The 15,441-nt window shown below is 35.3% G+C and overlaps 1 protein-coding gene across 5 annotated transcripts in view; it reads right to left on the bottom strand.

Annotated features, from left to right (window-relative positions):
- Nucleotides 1-15,441, bottom strand: part of ATP8B (ATPase phospholipid transporting 8B) — a 43,848-nt gene that overhangs the window by 9,904 nt on the left and 18,503 nt on the right. For all 5 annotated transcript variants that reach the window (XM_011500430.1, XM_011500431.1, XM_011500432.1 and 2 more), the window contains exons 2-6: nt 5,604-5,662; nt 2,938-3,150; nt 636-841; nt 395-550; nt 13-110 (exon numbers count right to left, since the gene is read on the bottom strand). In XM_011500430.1, the coding sequence (XP_011498732.1) occupies nt 13-110; nt 395-550; nt 636-841; nt 2,938-3,150; nt 5,604-5,662 (732 nt within the window). The remainder of the gene's footprint in view (nt 1-12; nt 111-394; nt 551-635; nt 842-2,937; nt 3,151-5,603; nt 5,663-15,441) is intronic.

Below are 15,441 nucleotides of genomic sequence, written 5' to 3'. Positions count from 1 at the left end.
TCTGCATCAGTTTCGTGTCCTTGCCAGCAAAGATCACGATACCGTAACACCATTGGGTATTACGCAGTACGCAGCCACGTAGAATAATTTTGTCATTGTCCAGTACGTATCTACGGTGTGAATGTGTCGATTAAAAATTATGATCACTACTTTGTACGCCACCGTTCATCACTTTTGCACTCAAACAAATTCCCAAATTCAAATGGCTTAACCCCCCCCCCAACCCCCTACTCACCCGGTCCTTAGTTTTTTTTTTTTGTTTTTTCTTTTAAATTTTCATTCTCTCCAGATACTCTCATAAAGATTTAATTGCTCGTGCTCAAGGCCTACATAGCAGCGTGAACAATCCATGTATTATATATTATGCAAAAAACAAAAAGTTTGTTTTACTTACTTTTTACCCTTCCATGTGAGAATGCCATCGAATTTGTTCAACAAATTGTTGGGGGTCTCGCAGATGATTTCACCATCGAATTGCCCAATCAATTCATGATTATCCGTCATCTCGGAAGTTTCTTGTAAGCACTGGCGGCACTTTAGATTCGTTTCTCTGATAGGGACGACACATTCGCGATTATTAAATAAATACGTTGTCCCGTGAATCAAGGGGAGAGGGTAATTTATTAAGTACAGACCCGTCCAGCTCCGCTGTCTCGATGTAGCAAAGGCCATTTGGTTCGCTTGTTGTGAGCAGAAGAACGTCCGCAGCGACGAACTGGTCGTTCTCCATTCTTATGACATCGCCAACTTGGACTTGGGACCATTTCTCCTCTCGTAGCTTCGTGCCTCGCAGAGTCCATGATTTCCGATTGTTTACTTGCGAATCACTGCTGTGTCGTTGCTGTGGATAGAACGAGACCGAATTATTATGGATCGAGTCGCCAACTATCAACGCGAGCGATAGTCTGATCTAATCTTTTGTTTAACGGCGTCGTTAGCTCAACATTCAACCGGGACTATGCGTCTTTAAAATCTTGGCAAATATCTCTTTCAACGTGCATTCACTTAAAAAATTGCACAAAGGCTACATATTACGGACAGTTTAATCATTATAATTTCATTCTCTATTATAAGTTAAGAAAGAACCTTCGAGTCCCGTCTTCAAGTATATCGTATAATTTTAAATTTACAATTTTTATCATAAAATTACGAAGCCGTAATCATTTTTTTCATTTACAAAGGCTCGAGCGTAAGTTCATCCCTCTTGGTATTTATCATAGCAGACGAACCTTTACAATTTAAACTTTAAATTTAAATTTACGTTAAAGTATTTAAGCAATTTCATGAGCTCAACAATATCAAAACTTATTTAACTCAATACTTCAATGGGGAGGAGGAGGAGGAGGAGGGGGGGGGGGGGAATAAAAAAAAATTGTAATGCTTTAAATAAGTATTTTATCTTTTCAATTTCCCTTATATGCTGTATTCTCAGTATGAGTACTTGTTTCTCGTAGTTGGATACTTTATACGCGCACAAATAACTCAATTATTTGAAAAATTCATTTAAAAATTGAAAAGCCAAAATTCGAAAGAACAGCTTCGAAATATCAGAAGATACAATTTCTCAGTTCTATTAATGAAGACCTTAGCAATCTATTCTAAAATACATAAGTATAATATAATCTACTGTCATTATTCTCAGCGATTAATCAAGTTATGAATTATCGAAGCATTTTATGCGCTTCGCGTTCAAACACAAAAATTTTAATATCAGTATAAGTATACATACAGCATTACATTGACCTAGAAAAGTTAAATACATCGGTCTCGTATTTCAATACCAACGAGATATCAAATTAAGCGAGCATGAAGTTGCGTTATAATAGATTTTTTATTACCTGTCTTCATAAATTAAACAACAGGTTTCTCAATTCTGAGCCAGAACATCTGTTGCAATAGACTTTAGAATTTGTTCATAAAATATTCACTTTTCTGCCATATTTTATTATCGAAACATCGATGCGTCGCCAAATACTCATTTCATCCTTGCAACGGTATTTAATATTAAAATATTAAATTTGCATTTATTTTTGTTAATTATTATTATAGGACATCTAGAAATCAAATGCAAATATCTACATTTTCCCTTCTAATTCATAGGTAAAAAAGTTCTCGATTTTCATAAAACATAAACAAATATTCAATCGTCGAATGTATTCATTACGCCACTTCATGTTTCTCATACAATTCTAAATTTTCACTAAATTTTCGTTCAACGGGAACTGTAAAGCCAACGAAACCCCTTGTGTTCGTGGTTCACAGACTATTGCAAAATGATTTTTTACATTATCAATTTTTCAGGAAATATTGATGAATATATTGGTTTTTCTGTATTTTAAAAGCATATATTTTTCAATCCTATGTTCACGTAAAGTTTCGATTTATGGTCGCAAACTGCAATATAACATAGTTTCGAGATAATTTGGATAGGAATTGTCAAAACCTATCTAATCTAACCTATTTAATCGTACGTGGGGGTTGTTCATTCGATCTACATTGAAATGAATTATATTATCATTGGCAATGGTAATTAAAGAAAGTGACGGTGGTGTCGAAAGTGAACGAAGCATCGACATTTATTCAATTGATTTTTTTAATTTTTCATAAAAATAATAATTCATTTTAATTTTAAATTTATAATTTTATTTTTTCGGTTTTTTTTTTGTTTTTGTTTTTTATTCATCTAAACTCTACTCGCTGAAAATTAAATGTCCATTATTAATATACTACACTCGCTTATAATATGTTATATTCGCAAATACTAATTAACGGACAACTTAAGTATTCAATTTATCCTATGAATACATCATAAAAACTTGATACAGAGACGTTTTTTATCGTCCACTACTGATTATCCGAACCCAATAAGATCACTTAATCCCGGTCCCCCGTTCTCCGACAAAACGCAACGATAATTATAATAATATTCATACTTACAAAGTCATCATAGGCATCTTTAACGGCAGTGAGCGTGAGTACCCCGATCAAGGGTATTGCTGTGGTGACAGGGGTCAAGGAGGATATCGCGGGAATCAGTTGGAGCACCAACAGGCACAGGAAGTAAAAGTTGGCGAGCCTTTGAAATTGCTCGAATAAATTTAGTGGCAGGAACGTCAGAACCGAATATTTGGACGTTTTGATGTAATTGTTCTGTAAATAAAGCAGTCGGATGCATGAAGTATTTATGATCAAGCATTTAAGTATTAATTGGGCAAGGGAGAGATGAACGCGGAGATTATTGACAATTTCATTAAAGATACTTTTTTTTTTTTTTTATTTTTTTTTAAATAACAATGTAAAATTTGCGGGCTTTATGGGGCAGTATTTATCAAGTAAAAGGTAATTTTTCTAAAAGTCAAAAAACTTCTTTTCGATCATGCCATTTGAAATAAAGTCTAAATAAATCGAATCGTCGATTATTATTGCCTTAAAGCTTTATTTTAATTATGTTATAAGGTTAAAGGTCATATTATATGATAGAATGCGGTTAGCCCAGCCTCTGCACGAGTCTCGGCTCAGATTCAATGAATTGACATTCTCAGATATATTATAACTTTTTTTTTTTTTTTTAATGGCAGCAAAAATTTGTACCGTAAAAAATTACAGTAGGCAGCGGCGAGTGTCTCAGTTAAATCGATAAGACTGAAATTATACAATTTTTGTAAATATTTCTCTCGGACTTTATAAACATTATTTGCACAAATCATTAAATTATATCCGATAAGATAGAAATAACTTGAAATATAAATTGTCTATCTTATTGCGGCGAATCGATTCACCGACCATTGGATTATTTTGAAGCAAAGTGTGTTCAGAAAGCGTCAGTTTATTTACATAAACGTTATAATTATTTATAAAGGAATATATGATTTCCAAGTAGATTATATTTATGATTATTACATTTTTTTATATTAATGGCACATGGAATTTCTTAAATATTATGTGTAATAAGTGTAAAAACTTTTAGAATTTCTTAATAACAATTTAAAAGTAAACTTTATTTTAATTATGAACCACGTGGTGCGAATGAAATTTTTAATTGCCTATATTTTTGTAAACAATAGTACCGTATATAAAAATAACGTGGATTACACTGGTAATGCATAGTTAGTACTGTTGCATATAAAGGGTATTTAGTACAATGTATTACTATGTATATAAATTTCCACATTTATGAATTATCTACTGTTGATCGAAAAATTCAATTAATCATGATATAAATAATTCAACGAAGAAGATAAACAATCGAATGAGAAAACAATTGAGAAATATATTAAGAATAACTTTATTTATTGCAAGTGAAAATGTTAAGGAAAGCTCGGAATACAATAATTAAGAATATAACATTCAATAGTGCGACAATAATAGCATTAGCCATGCTATTATTATTCTTTTTTGCTTTTGTTGTTTTCTTTTACAATTACTATTTAGCAATACTAAAAAAATAACATGGCTGACAAATATTATCATTGGATTAAATTACTAAAATCATTAAGCAAAGAGTAAGCATTACCCTAAGAAGTATATACTTAATTGGCTTATTCGAAGTTGCTAACAAATTTACTTAATATACATTAGATTTTAAAATTAACCTGAAAACAATCATTTTTAAGGAGTTTATTTTATTTATTTTTGTTAATTGACAACAAATATTTCATTATGATTTTTTCGTCTTTTTTTTTTTTTTTTTTTTTTTTTTTTAATACATTTTAACGAATTTTACATACATCAACGAGAAAAGTTTTTTCGTAAATTAAAAAAAAAAAGAAAAAAAAAAGTGAAACATATATTTCATTAATTCTATATTCTGTAATACAGAGAAATTAATTTTATTAATTTTATTAATTAATAAGATACCGTCAGTTGGCAATAAAATTTTTCGAGAAAATTGCCCTCGACGTTAAAAACATTAGAAATATTTAGTTTCACATTAAACTTATGTTGACAAAATAAAAATATTAGTAAAAATACATTTTATTTTTGCACCATTAATATGGTATGATCGCTTACCTACTGTAACTCACTAAGAAATGCATAAATCACATAGAAAGGGGATTTTTAGTTGAACTCTTCTTACATAATCTTACATAGCTCATTTTTTTTCTATTTTAAAAAATTGGAACCTCAATGCCCACGGGCGACTTAAGCATATGCGGTATATCGAATCTCGAAAAACTTATAACTGGATATCATGACCTAACGAAATGTTTTTGCAATTTTTATTTTAGAAATAATTTGATTAGAATTTTACGTCGACTTTGAAAACAAGCATTACTTTCGATAAATATCTATTTTTTAATTTACAATCTATAATTTAAACAATATTGTCTTACATTTTATTTTATAGCATGATTATGTATTAAGTTGGTATTTTATCATATATATATATATATATATATATATTGTTTAAATTAATAATAGTTATGATGTTATTATCGAATAAATTGTAAAGTTATTTATAAAATGTGTACACATTTTCATTGGTTCTTTGTAATTGAAATGATTCTTGTATATTATAAAAATGGGGGATCTAAGTAGTTTTTATCACAAATAATAAATAGAAATTTTTTCATTGTTTTTTGCTACATAAAATATGATCTTACCGCATAGTTAAACTGCAAGTTGTATTCGCGATTATTCGCGCGAATTCGCCTTTCTGCCTCTGAAAAATAAAAAATAATGGAATTTTAATTTTTTTTCTTCTTTTCTTTATATTAAATTAGCAAATAGGTTTAAATATATTTTCAAAATTACTTAAGGACGTTTGTTTCTCATGCGAAATGGGTGAAGAGTTTTGAGTTTGAAGAAAAAGCTGTTTTTGTCGGGTGTATGAATAAATTGTTCTCTAATATTTTCGAATTTTATAATTAATTGTGACAGATCGAACGCATAAACATCCAAATGCTCTTAAAATTATTTATTTAACATTCAAATACAAATTGGTCGATTACAATTTTCGATACAATATACTGCTGAGCGACACGCTGTTTGTTTATCAATTACATTGATAAATAGTTTGTCCATATTTTAAAATTCTTTTAGCAATTTGAAGAATATCGCAGAAATATATCAAGATAAAACTTGGCTACGCTTGTTCGGTGGCACTATATCGAGACTAAATTATTTTAATTTTCTGCTACATTATAAGTGCATAAATTTCAATAGCTTGCAGAGGAGAAATTGAATTTCGAGATTATTTAAGAATTTCATAGGGAGCGCCAATTCGTGCGCGTTAATTGATTAAAATCGAATTGTATTTCATAATATTTCCTAAAATATAATGCATAAATGCAATTAATTGGTTTTACGATTATTTCAAAGCTGTCAATAGAATCGCTACAATCGTTACCTCTACTAAATATATTTATTATCACTTTATTCCTTAAAGTAACGTTTGCCATAATTTTCCTTGAAAAAGGTTTGTGTCAGTCATATCGATCTGCCGCTCATCCTCCGTAATAAAAAAATCTCTCACAAAAACTCACATACAAACGGGAATAATAAAATTCCGTTTAATATAAACTCATGGCAGTAAAAACTTTGGAGTTTATTAGCAGTGGCGCTCCTGAATGTTTATATAAATTTTTCATTGATAAAGGGACAGTGGTGCCGACTGTGCATCCAGAGATCAATAACCAAATGGAAGAAACGCCATTGAAAATGACGGCACATCTCAACGATCAATCTGTATTGAAAATGGACAGACGCAGGATAGAAAGGTATTCGAGAGAATTTTCAGTTGCAAGAATTAGAATTGGGCGGGACCATATCGAATCACGCATCTCGAGTTGGGACAACGGAGTGATAAAGTAATCGGATTTCCTTATTGATTGGCCGCCAATTAGTTGTCAATTGAACGGAATATCCGATTAATGTTAATACGAATCCTTAAAAATGGAATAATTAGATATTTTCAATATCAAATTATAATAGGTTCGTACGGCAGAGGAGATGTGGTTGTTCGCAATTTTTTTACACTGTTCAATGAGAATTCATTTTTATTTGAATATAATATGTCGTATTTATTACCAAGTGAACGGTGGTTACTCTTACACATAGTCAAGACTTTCGGCAACAAAAATTCCTGTGCACTATTTTCTTTATCGTTGTTAAATAAAGTAGTTTAATATTATATTTAGAGAGAGAGAGAGAGAGATAGAGAGAGATAGAGAGAGATAGAGATAGAGAGAGAGAGAGAGAGAGCATGTGTATGCGCGTGTGTGCGCGTGTGTGTGCGTGCGCGTAGTAGTCCTACGGTAATAAGTATAAGCCATTCCAAATGTCCGTTTTTTAAACGTACGCAACTTATTTTATAATAATAAAGCTACAAAAATATAGCTGAAACCAAGTGCTAATAAAGATCATAAATATCAATAGGTGTGAGTGCATTATTTTTCGAGTGCAAAACTTATTTTAGAAATATGATATATTCTATCGATGCACCTATAAAGCTTCTTTTTGAATTATACATGACACATGCAATACACACACAAGCTAAATAATTTGGCTCGTAATCACTACAACGATAGCGATTTTTCACTCCAAGGATAATGTATACGTTTAGCGAGGATTTTTGAGATTATATCATGGCGTATGAGTAATCTTCGCTAATTTATTTTCTTACGGTATATCTTGCGTTCAGATGGGAGGGATAAGTGGAGTGCAAAATCGATATTGAATATTGCATTACAATGGAGCAAAAATTTCACTCTACATATTTGGCGTGCAAAACTTTCACAAAATATACGACTTGAATGAACAAATAATAATGCTTACCCAAGTAGTTTCTCTGTCACTACATTATCATAAGAGTGGACAAACATCGCGAGTCCCTACATATACAATGGTAAATAAAGCGATCGGACATCCAAAAAGAGTGGCCGGGAGGGGGGCAGGTGAGGGGTGTCGAACTAGCAGGGGTCGGATACGCAAAAGTTACAAGATTCCGGGCAGGGTCAGGGAATAGAGAGACGGAGAGAGGGGGAGAGAGAGAGTGAGAGAGAGAGAGAGAGAGAGAGAGAGAGAGAAAATCCGTGGCGTGACCTTGTGGTCGGGTGAGAGAGGACCGTGGAGCGAGGACGTAGACTGGCATGCCTCGAGTGGTCGGGGACGTCGGGGTTGCTGATAATGCAGACACGTGCATGAGATGTGATCCTTACTACGGGAGTCCTCGGCAGAGGAGAAGAAACCCGTGGTCCGTCCGATGCACTCCGTGGGCGGGGGCGAGCTCTGGGGTATGGAGCTCGAGGAGGTCGGGGTCGGCCGGTACCTCGCGCCCTTCCACACGACAAGCTTGCCGAGGACAGTGAGGAGGCTTTCCCTGAGGCTGTTGTGGCGAACGCTCGCGGCCCCGAGGCTGCTCGACGAGTCCCTTTTTAAGGAGCAAAGGCCGTCCGCGGGCTCCTCGAGGCCCTCGCGCGACGAGCTCGCCTCCGGTCCCAATCTCTGCTGTTGTGGCTGATGCTGATGATGCTGATGATGCTGATGATGCTGATGATGCTGATGATGATAATGATGATGTCGATGACGCTGGTGACGCCCCGAGCGCCGACTCTTGAACATTGCATTTGCTAAGTTAAGCCTACGCCGAGGATGGCCAGCGTCCTTCAACGCTCCAAACAGACTCTATTTCGTTTTCGTATATTTAGCCCGAGGAAATTACGAATTATTCCGACGCACGGTCGTTCTCTTTCTCATAGACAAGCTATTTGAAAAAACGAGACGGCGCGATGCGACGGACGTCGGTGCAATAGTGCGATCTCTCGTTTGAGTAGATTTTGAAAAGCCATTTAACGATTCGTCGGAAGTGACAAGCAAAGTATGATTCCAATTGGATGAAAAGCGAGTGACGCGATGTAGACTTCGGTCGCCTCCGCAGCAGGACGAGAACGTACGTGGGTATAGCGGCAAAAGCTTGTCGGTCGTATTACCGTAATGTGAGGATCCGCAGGTGTAGACTTGCGCCTTATTGGCTGGAGTTTTCGCCTCTTGGGCAGTGCGCCTCGGGCACACTCGAGGCTCGAGATGTCCCCTTTACTCGTCTCATTTTCCTCCTTCTCTTTCTCATCATCATCGTCGTCGTAGTCGTCGTAGTCGTCGTAGTCGTCGTAGTCGTCGTCGTAGTCGTCGTCATCATTGTTTTCATCTTTGTCGTTGGTGTCGTCGACGTCATCATCAACGTCATTATTAAAATCATCCTCTTCCTCCTCGTTCTCCACTCGCTCATTATCCTGGTGACTCAGCTCGTCCGTCGACGCGTTTAGGATACCCTCGTCATTCTGCAATGCCCCGGTACACGTGCCAATGCAACGCGGCTCAATCATCCTCGATCACGGCCCTAAATTTATCGTCGATTCTAATTTGCGAGCGATCTCGCAACCGCGGCTAATGGGGACTGCTAATGACCTAATGGAAACGCGCGCTTATCAGACGCTGAAGCGGAGTTCTATCAAAGGATTTCAATTTGACGACGTAAACGCTCGTAGCGTGATTGGCCCCCGACTTTGCAAATCCAAATTCGATACTCTCGCGCACGTTCGATAGTCGAGCCAAGCCTATGTATTTGCGTCGTTAAGTGCGATTGCGAGTAATTGAATACTCAAAGCCGGTTTTTACCTTCGATTACGTCCCTCAACTTCTTCCTCGTCTCTCCCTTAAAATACGTGAAAGAAAGCATCGCGAGAGCGACATCATCGTTGTCTTTGACGAACGGATGCGAACTCGCATCATCAAAGGAGGGAAAATCTGTCTGCCACTCTTTTTCTCACATCGTTACTAGAATCGCCAGCTCGGAATTCCATGTTCAAGAAACCGCGTGTTGCGAAACGACGGTGGTAATTAGGGGATGGGAAAAGGGCTTCTGAAATAGGCGCGTCGTTGAATCGAGAGTCTGGGCTCGGCTCGCGGATTAAGGATAGAGAGAGAGAGAGAGAGAGAGAGAAGGTCGAGGGGACGACACGTCGAGCGAATAATCGAGCGGCGGATAATGTCGGCATGGGGCGCGCGCCACTGGGAGACTGACCTCGAAGATCTCGAGCTCCAGGGTGTCGTGGGCAAGCTGGGACTGGGCACTCATTGCACTAGTCAATCGATTCCTGGGCCGCGTTTCTGCTGCTGATGCTTCTTCTGTCGCTGGTGCTCGGTGACAGTGACCTCGCCTCGACAGTGACCGCCACCGCGCTTAGCCTCGCCAGCGGTTCGGGGCCCGGACTGCCGCATATTAGTAGCTCGTTGTCGCTGGATCCGCCTCTCGTGTCAAACTCTCGCTACCTGCATTTTCATGGGAGTCCCTATTTAGCGTTATTTGTGCAGGTGGTGGTGGTCATCTCTCTCGATTTAACGCTCTCTCGTTTAGCTTCGTCTCACGCGAGCGATGGCACCTTTTTGTCACGAGACATTGATGGGACAGACAATGGAGCTCGGCCAGTTTCGTTAAAAGTCCGATTTGTGTTCGTGCACTGGGTCCAGCCAATTTTCGAGGCAGTGATTGAGGGCTTTGCGGCACTGATTCTCTTTTCATATCGAATGCTAAAGCGCACATGTGTGTGCTTAGGTGCGGGGGTCGAAGGTTTCGGGGGGTAAGATCGTTGGTAAGTAGTTAGGTAAACGAGGGAAGTTAATGGTTTTCACGAGTTAAGAAAGTAATCAAAGTCAGTGTGATTTTTGTTAAATGATACGAGAAGCACGCGGATACAGACGGATGCGCCATTATCGTCGGAACTATGTCATTACGTAGTTCGCACGTACAAAGTGAACTTATTTATTCCCAATGACGATCGAATAGATGAAAACTCACTATTACTACTTCACGCTTTCCATTATAAGCCAGTTTGGCGAATGTCGTTATTCAAATAACTTATGTAGTTCAAGAATTTCGTTCTCTCGTTTTAATTATTTAATATGTTAAATGTAATCAGGAATTTTTAACAGACGTCACATGAGATTGAGAGTTCGGTAGATGTAAAATGTCCTAAAGCGTGGCAATATGGAGAATCGTTTGTTAAAAAATTTACATAAATATTAATGATTGAAATTGGTACCTCGTAATATGCAACATCAAACTGAAACTTTCAATTACGTAACAAAATGTCGACTCACACTATACTTAAAGTTAAAAAATCGACATAAATTAATCCAATGCGTCGAAGGCAATATTATCTCTAGTTAATTGTTTATATATACTGATTTAAAGGATTTCTTAAATCATACGCCTAATTTTTTAATTTCACGTTCATTTTTATATAATTTAGCTCTAAATTTTCAATATTATTAGGAAAAACAATGTTCGTATTTCCATTTATTTTACGCAGCGTCGATCATTTAATATTTCCGAATGTACTGTTGCTCTCGAATTCAGGGGAAAAGGGGCGAATTAAATATTAGAAAGAAAAAAAAAGAAGAAAAAAAGAAAGAAAAAAATAACTAGACATAAATTTAGACAAAAATGTGCAGGAGAAAAGATACAGACTTACGTCGCATAAAAACGTGTAATTACATAAAAGTTTCTTTTTCCTCTCCACGATATCATTTTATAAATTGAGTTTCATGCCGAGACGACTGTACGTACGCCAGCGGTCGCGACGCTGCGTCAAACGTGCATTTCTAAGTTTACGTCTTGTGCATTCTAGGCTGCTGGCCTCATAGCTCTGTCATAAAATTCCAGATCCTGCGTCGAGGCAACTAGAAACCATTGCTTTTTCAATTCCCTTAGAATTTCAATATAAAACGTGGTTATATTTGAAATTACACTCACTCGACAATTTCAAATTAAATAATATTAATTAGTGGATATGCATTTTAAGATGAGCATGGGGAAGCACCTTTGCGAAGTGGCTGCTTTCTTTTTATCGAAATTGAATTGTTGTCGACGAATCTCACTGTAGTCTTGTGAAAAATCAATGTACAAGGTACTCTAGCGCTCGTCAACGAAAAACTAAATCGCATATCTTTAGTAACTACAATTTACCAGCACGAAGATGAGCTTTTGAAGCGCACATTTGTTTAATTATAATGATTTGTTCCTCTAGCGCTCGTCAACGAAAAACTAAATCGCATATCTTTAGTAACTACAATTTACCAGCACGAAGATGAGCTTTTGAAGCGCACATTTGTTTAATTATAATGATTTGTTCAACCAACATTTTTTTTTTTTTTTTTTTTTTTTTTTTTTTGTTTTTGTTTACTAAATTCATAATATAGGCAAAATAAAAGAATATAACACTATAATAGCCAGCTTTTATGGAAATTATAGAAATTACCGCATTAATAACTTAATAAATTACGACAGACTGTATTTATATCATTTTGAATATCAAAGCCTTTTATTTCTATATAATTGAAAGGTAATCAATCCAGGCATATAATAATTTTCATAACATTATAATATTGTAATAATGGGAATGAGTTTGAGAAATGGATTTATATGTATTTTATTGCCCTTAATACAATAACTGTAATGCAGAAAATATATTTCAAAGCAAACGTAATATTAAAACGGAAGTATGTAGTAATCTAATAATTTACAGAAATTTCATCGATTGATTTATTTGAATAATCAGACAATCATCCGTAATATTTTGAAATTATAAAATAACAAAATATTTTGAAAATATGATAAATGATAAATTTGGTTTGCTGGCATTTGAGGCAAATCTGTCAAAATATTATCACTTTACGCTCATTCGTTGTATAATTAATAGAGACAATAATTAATTGCTGCTAAAATGTACTTTAAATATTTACGGATAATTTCATATATTATATTTAATTGTACGTACACGCTCAAAAACATACGCAAATTAACCTGCGATTATACAGCCTAAAATAGAATATAATGAAATATATTAATTATAATATTATTAAGCGTATACGTGAAAAAAATATATATGTATGTACATAACGTCGCTATTTATTTAAAAAGAAAAGAAGAAGAAAAAAAGAAGAAAAAAAACCATGAAAATCGTACAAAATATCCAAGTGGTATAAAAAAAGTTACTTCAATCTTTTGTTTTACTATCATTTATAAATTAGAATAGAAATAGTTTTAACAATATTTACAATGCTTTCTTTCATTTTATACAATTAGAAGTAAAAAATGACTTTTAAAATAGACAATATTTTCTCATTGTTTATGTACTTTTGAGGAGAATATTTGCCGTTTAACCAATAATACAACAACACACATTTAAAATATCCGTTCATGTAAAATAGAAAAGCTCGATTACTCGAAATCATAAAAAAGAGTGAAATAAGTCTATAAACGAAGCTTTTAATTATTTTGCATCCGTAGAACTCGCTAAAAACTTTTTATTAAGTATAAAACCATCTAGATGTCCTTATTAAATTATAACCAGGCACATTAAATGTTTATATGCGATAAAGAAAATACCACGCGATATTCAATGTTTGAACATTGACACAACAATGCTTTTAATGCAAAACATATTTTTCTAATAAAATTCACGTCTGCCAGGTGTAGCTTGAACGCGCTTGGCAAATTTTTCTCACAACCAGTTACTTTTTAATTTGAAATGCAGATAACCTTAATGCAACATTACGGGCGGACAGGAATGGTCTTGGCACTCGCGATACCTGCAGCATATTAAATCGTCTTCAGATCTTCGATTTGAAATATACGTGAGCAGCAAGTGCCAGGGGTTCGAGGACGCGAAATAAAAATCCCACTGGGCAACTCGTGGGAAATTGTCGATGATCTCGCACGGCGACTCGACTTTGGACTCGCTCCCACTAACTTTGCCTACTCTAGCCGAAAAAATTCTGTCAGTAAACATTATAAGTTAGAGGTAGAGCGAATAATTTGTATATTTGTGAATTGTGTGCGCGCGCGCGCGTGTGTGTGTGTGTGTATGGGATTTGGGCTTTTAGTGGGCGAGTTGTAGGTCAAGAGTAGAAAAGTCTAGTGCACCTCTTTCCTTTACACGTTCTTTCCTATCGTGGTGGTTGCGCATCGAAAGGACGCATCCTTGAACTGCGTAATGAAAAAATTTCGTTTTACAATCACGATCTCAGGACCATTGTCCGAGGGAATTATTTAGGAAGTCTCTAGAGTACAGATTTTATTTTACGTATATTGTTTACGTGAACATTTATTTTTGGAAGCTATTTGGGTCGCTTATTTGAATTACCAATTGTTATTAATCATCGTGTTTGCAATTGTCGGCTCAATTTAATTGATAATCATTATTTTGATCGTGGAGATGATTAAAGTAATTTTTTTAATATGTTAGGTACATTGTTAGTAAAATGTAAACGCCAAGTAATTGGAGTTATACTAATTGGATCTTAATTGATATTAATACGGTTTAAGTAGATTGTATCGTTCTTTAGGCGTAAATGATGAATTTTAAACATTTAATTCTTAATAAAATGTTAATTAGATTAAACGTTCTTTATAATAAATATCAGTGGCTGCAGTTATTTTACGGCCTTTGTTTTAAGCTTTCAAAAGCGTCCAATTCATTTAACAGTAACTTGGTTGTTTTAATGGAGTATGATAATTTTTATAAATTACCGTTCCGATTTTTAAAATGCTTTTGTCAGTTAAGGATGCAAATTTTTGTCCGAACTAGCTTTACCTTAGCTACAACCTGTAATATCAACTCAACTTTTTTATATTGCCTAATAGTACAAGAATTTTCACACTTATTGCCTATTGAAGTGGTAAAACGAGACGGTATTCTAGAACAGAATTTAAAAAAGTTTATAATAATTATTTCCCCATTAAAATTGCGCCTCGAGCGCTCTAAATGATGATGGAAGTGAGCAATTAAAAACTGATAATAGCCCGTTGCCGGTCTCCTAAGCAACTGACAGACATCGATCGCTTATTTAACGAAAGTGTTTTCAACGTGGAAAAATGTGAAGCTTTTCATGCAAAGTTGTCGATATTGTAAACTAAAGTAACGAGACCACCCACGATCTTTTGTTCCTTTCTAATTTATCAATTCAATTGCATTGCATAATTTGATAGGCCGCTGCTGGCAACTTATACACCAGTATAAAAGTATTTAATAGAGCATCGACTCTCTGCCATAACTGTATTCATTCACCAATGCTACGTCTGGAGATGCGACAATAAAAATAAGCCCCATTTTTATTTTCTTTTAGCACTAGTTTAATAAATGGCAAGATTTTTTCTTTCCATTAATCTCAATATACGTGGAGATATTATTCATAAAGCTAGAAAATTATCGAGGTCGAAAGCCGATAAAAAATGGTCTTATAATTATATTAGGGTAAGAGCCTCTCCTTGCAAGTTGCTAGAAGCTTTGAGAATGAAGCTGAGCGGAAGGAAAAAGCCCATTGATGTTCTGGCACAGCGAAGAAAAACTGTCGCTACGCTCTCTTGTGTGTATGCACAGGCGCAGGCATAGGCGCACGCACACGCACACGCGCACTTAAATTGAAAAGCGAGTGTAGAAT

This window comes from Ceratosolen solmsi, unplaced genomic scaffold (assembly GCF_000503995.2).
Source record: "Ceratosolen solmsi marchali unplaced genomic scaffold, CerSol_1.0 scaffold56, whole genome shotgun sequence".
NCBI lineage: Eukaryota > Metazoa > Arthropoda > Insecta > Hymenoptera > Agaonidae > Ceratosolen > Ceratosolen solmsi.
The sequence above is the reverse complement of the archived record's forward strand: the minus strand, read 5'-3'. Positions and strand labels throughout refer to the sequence as shown.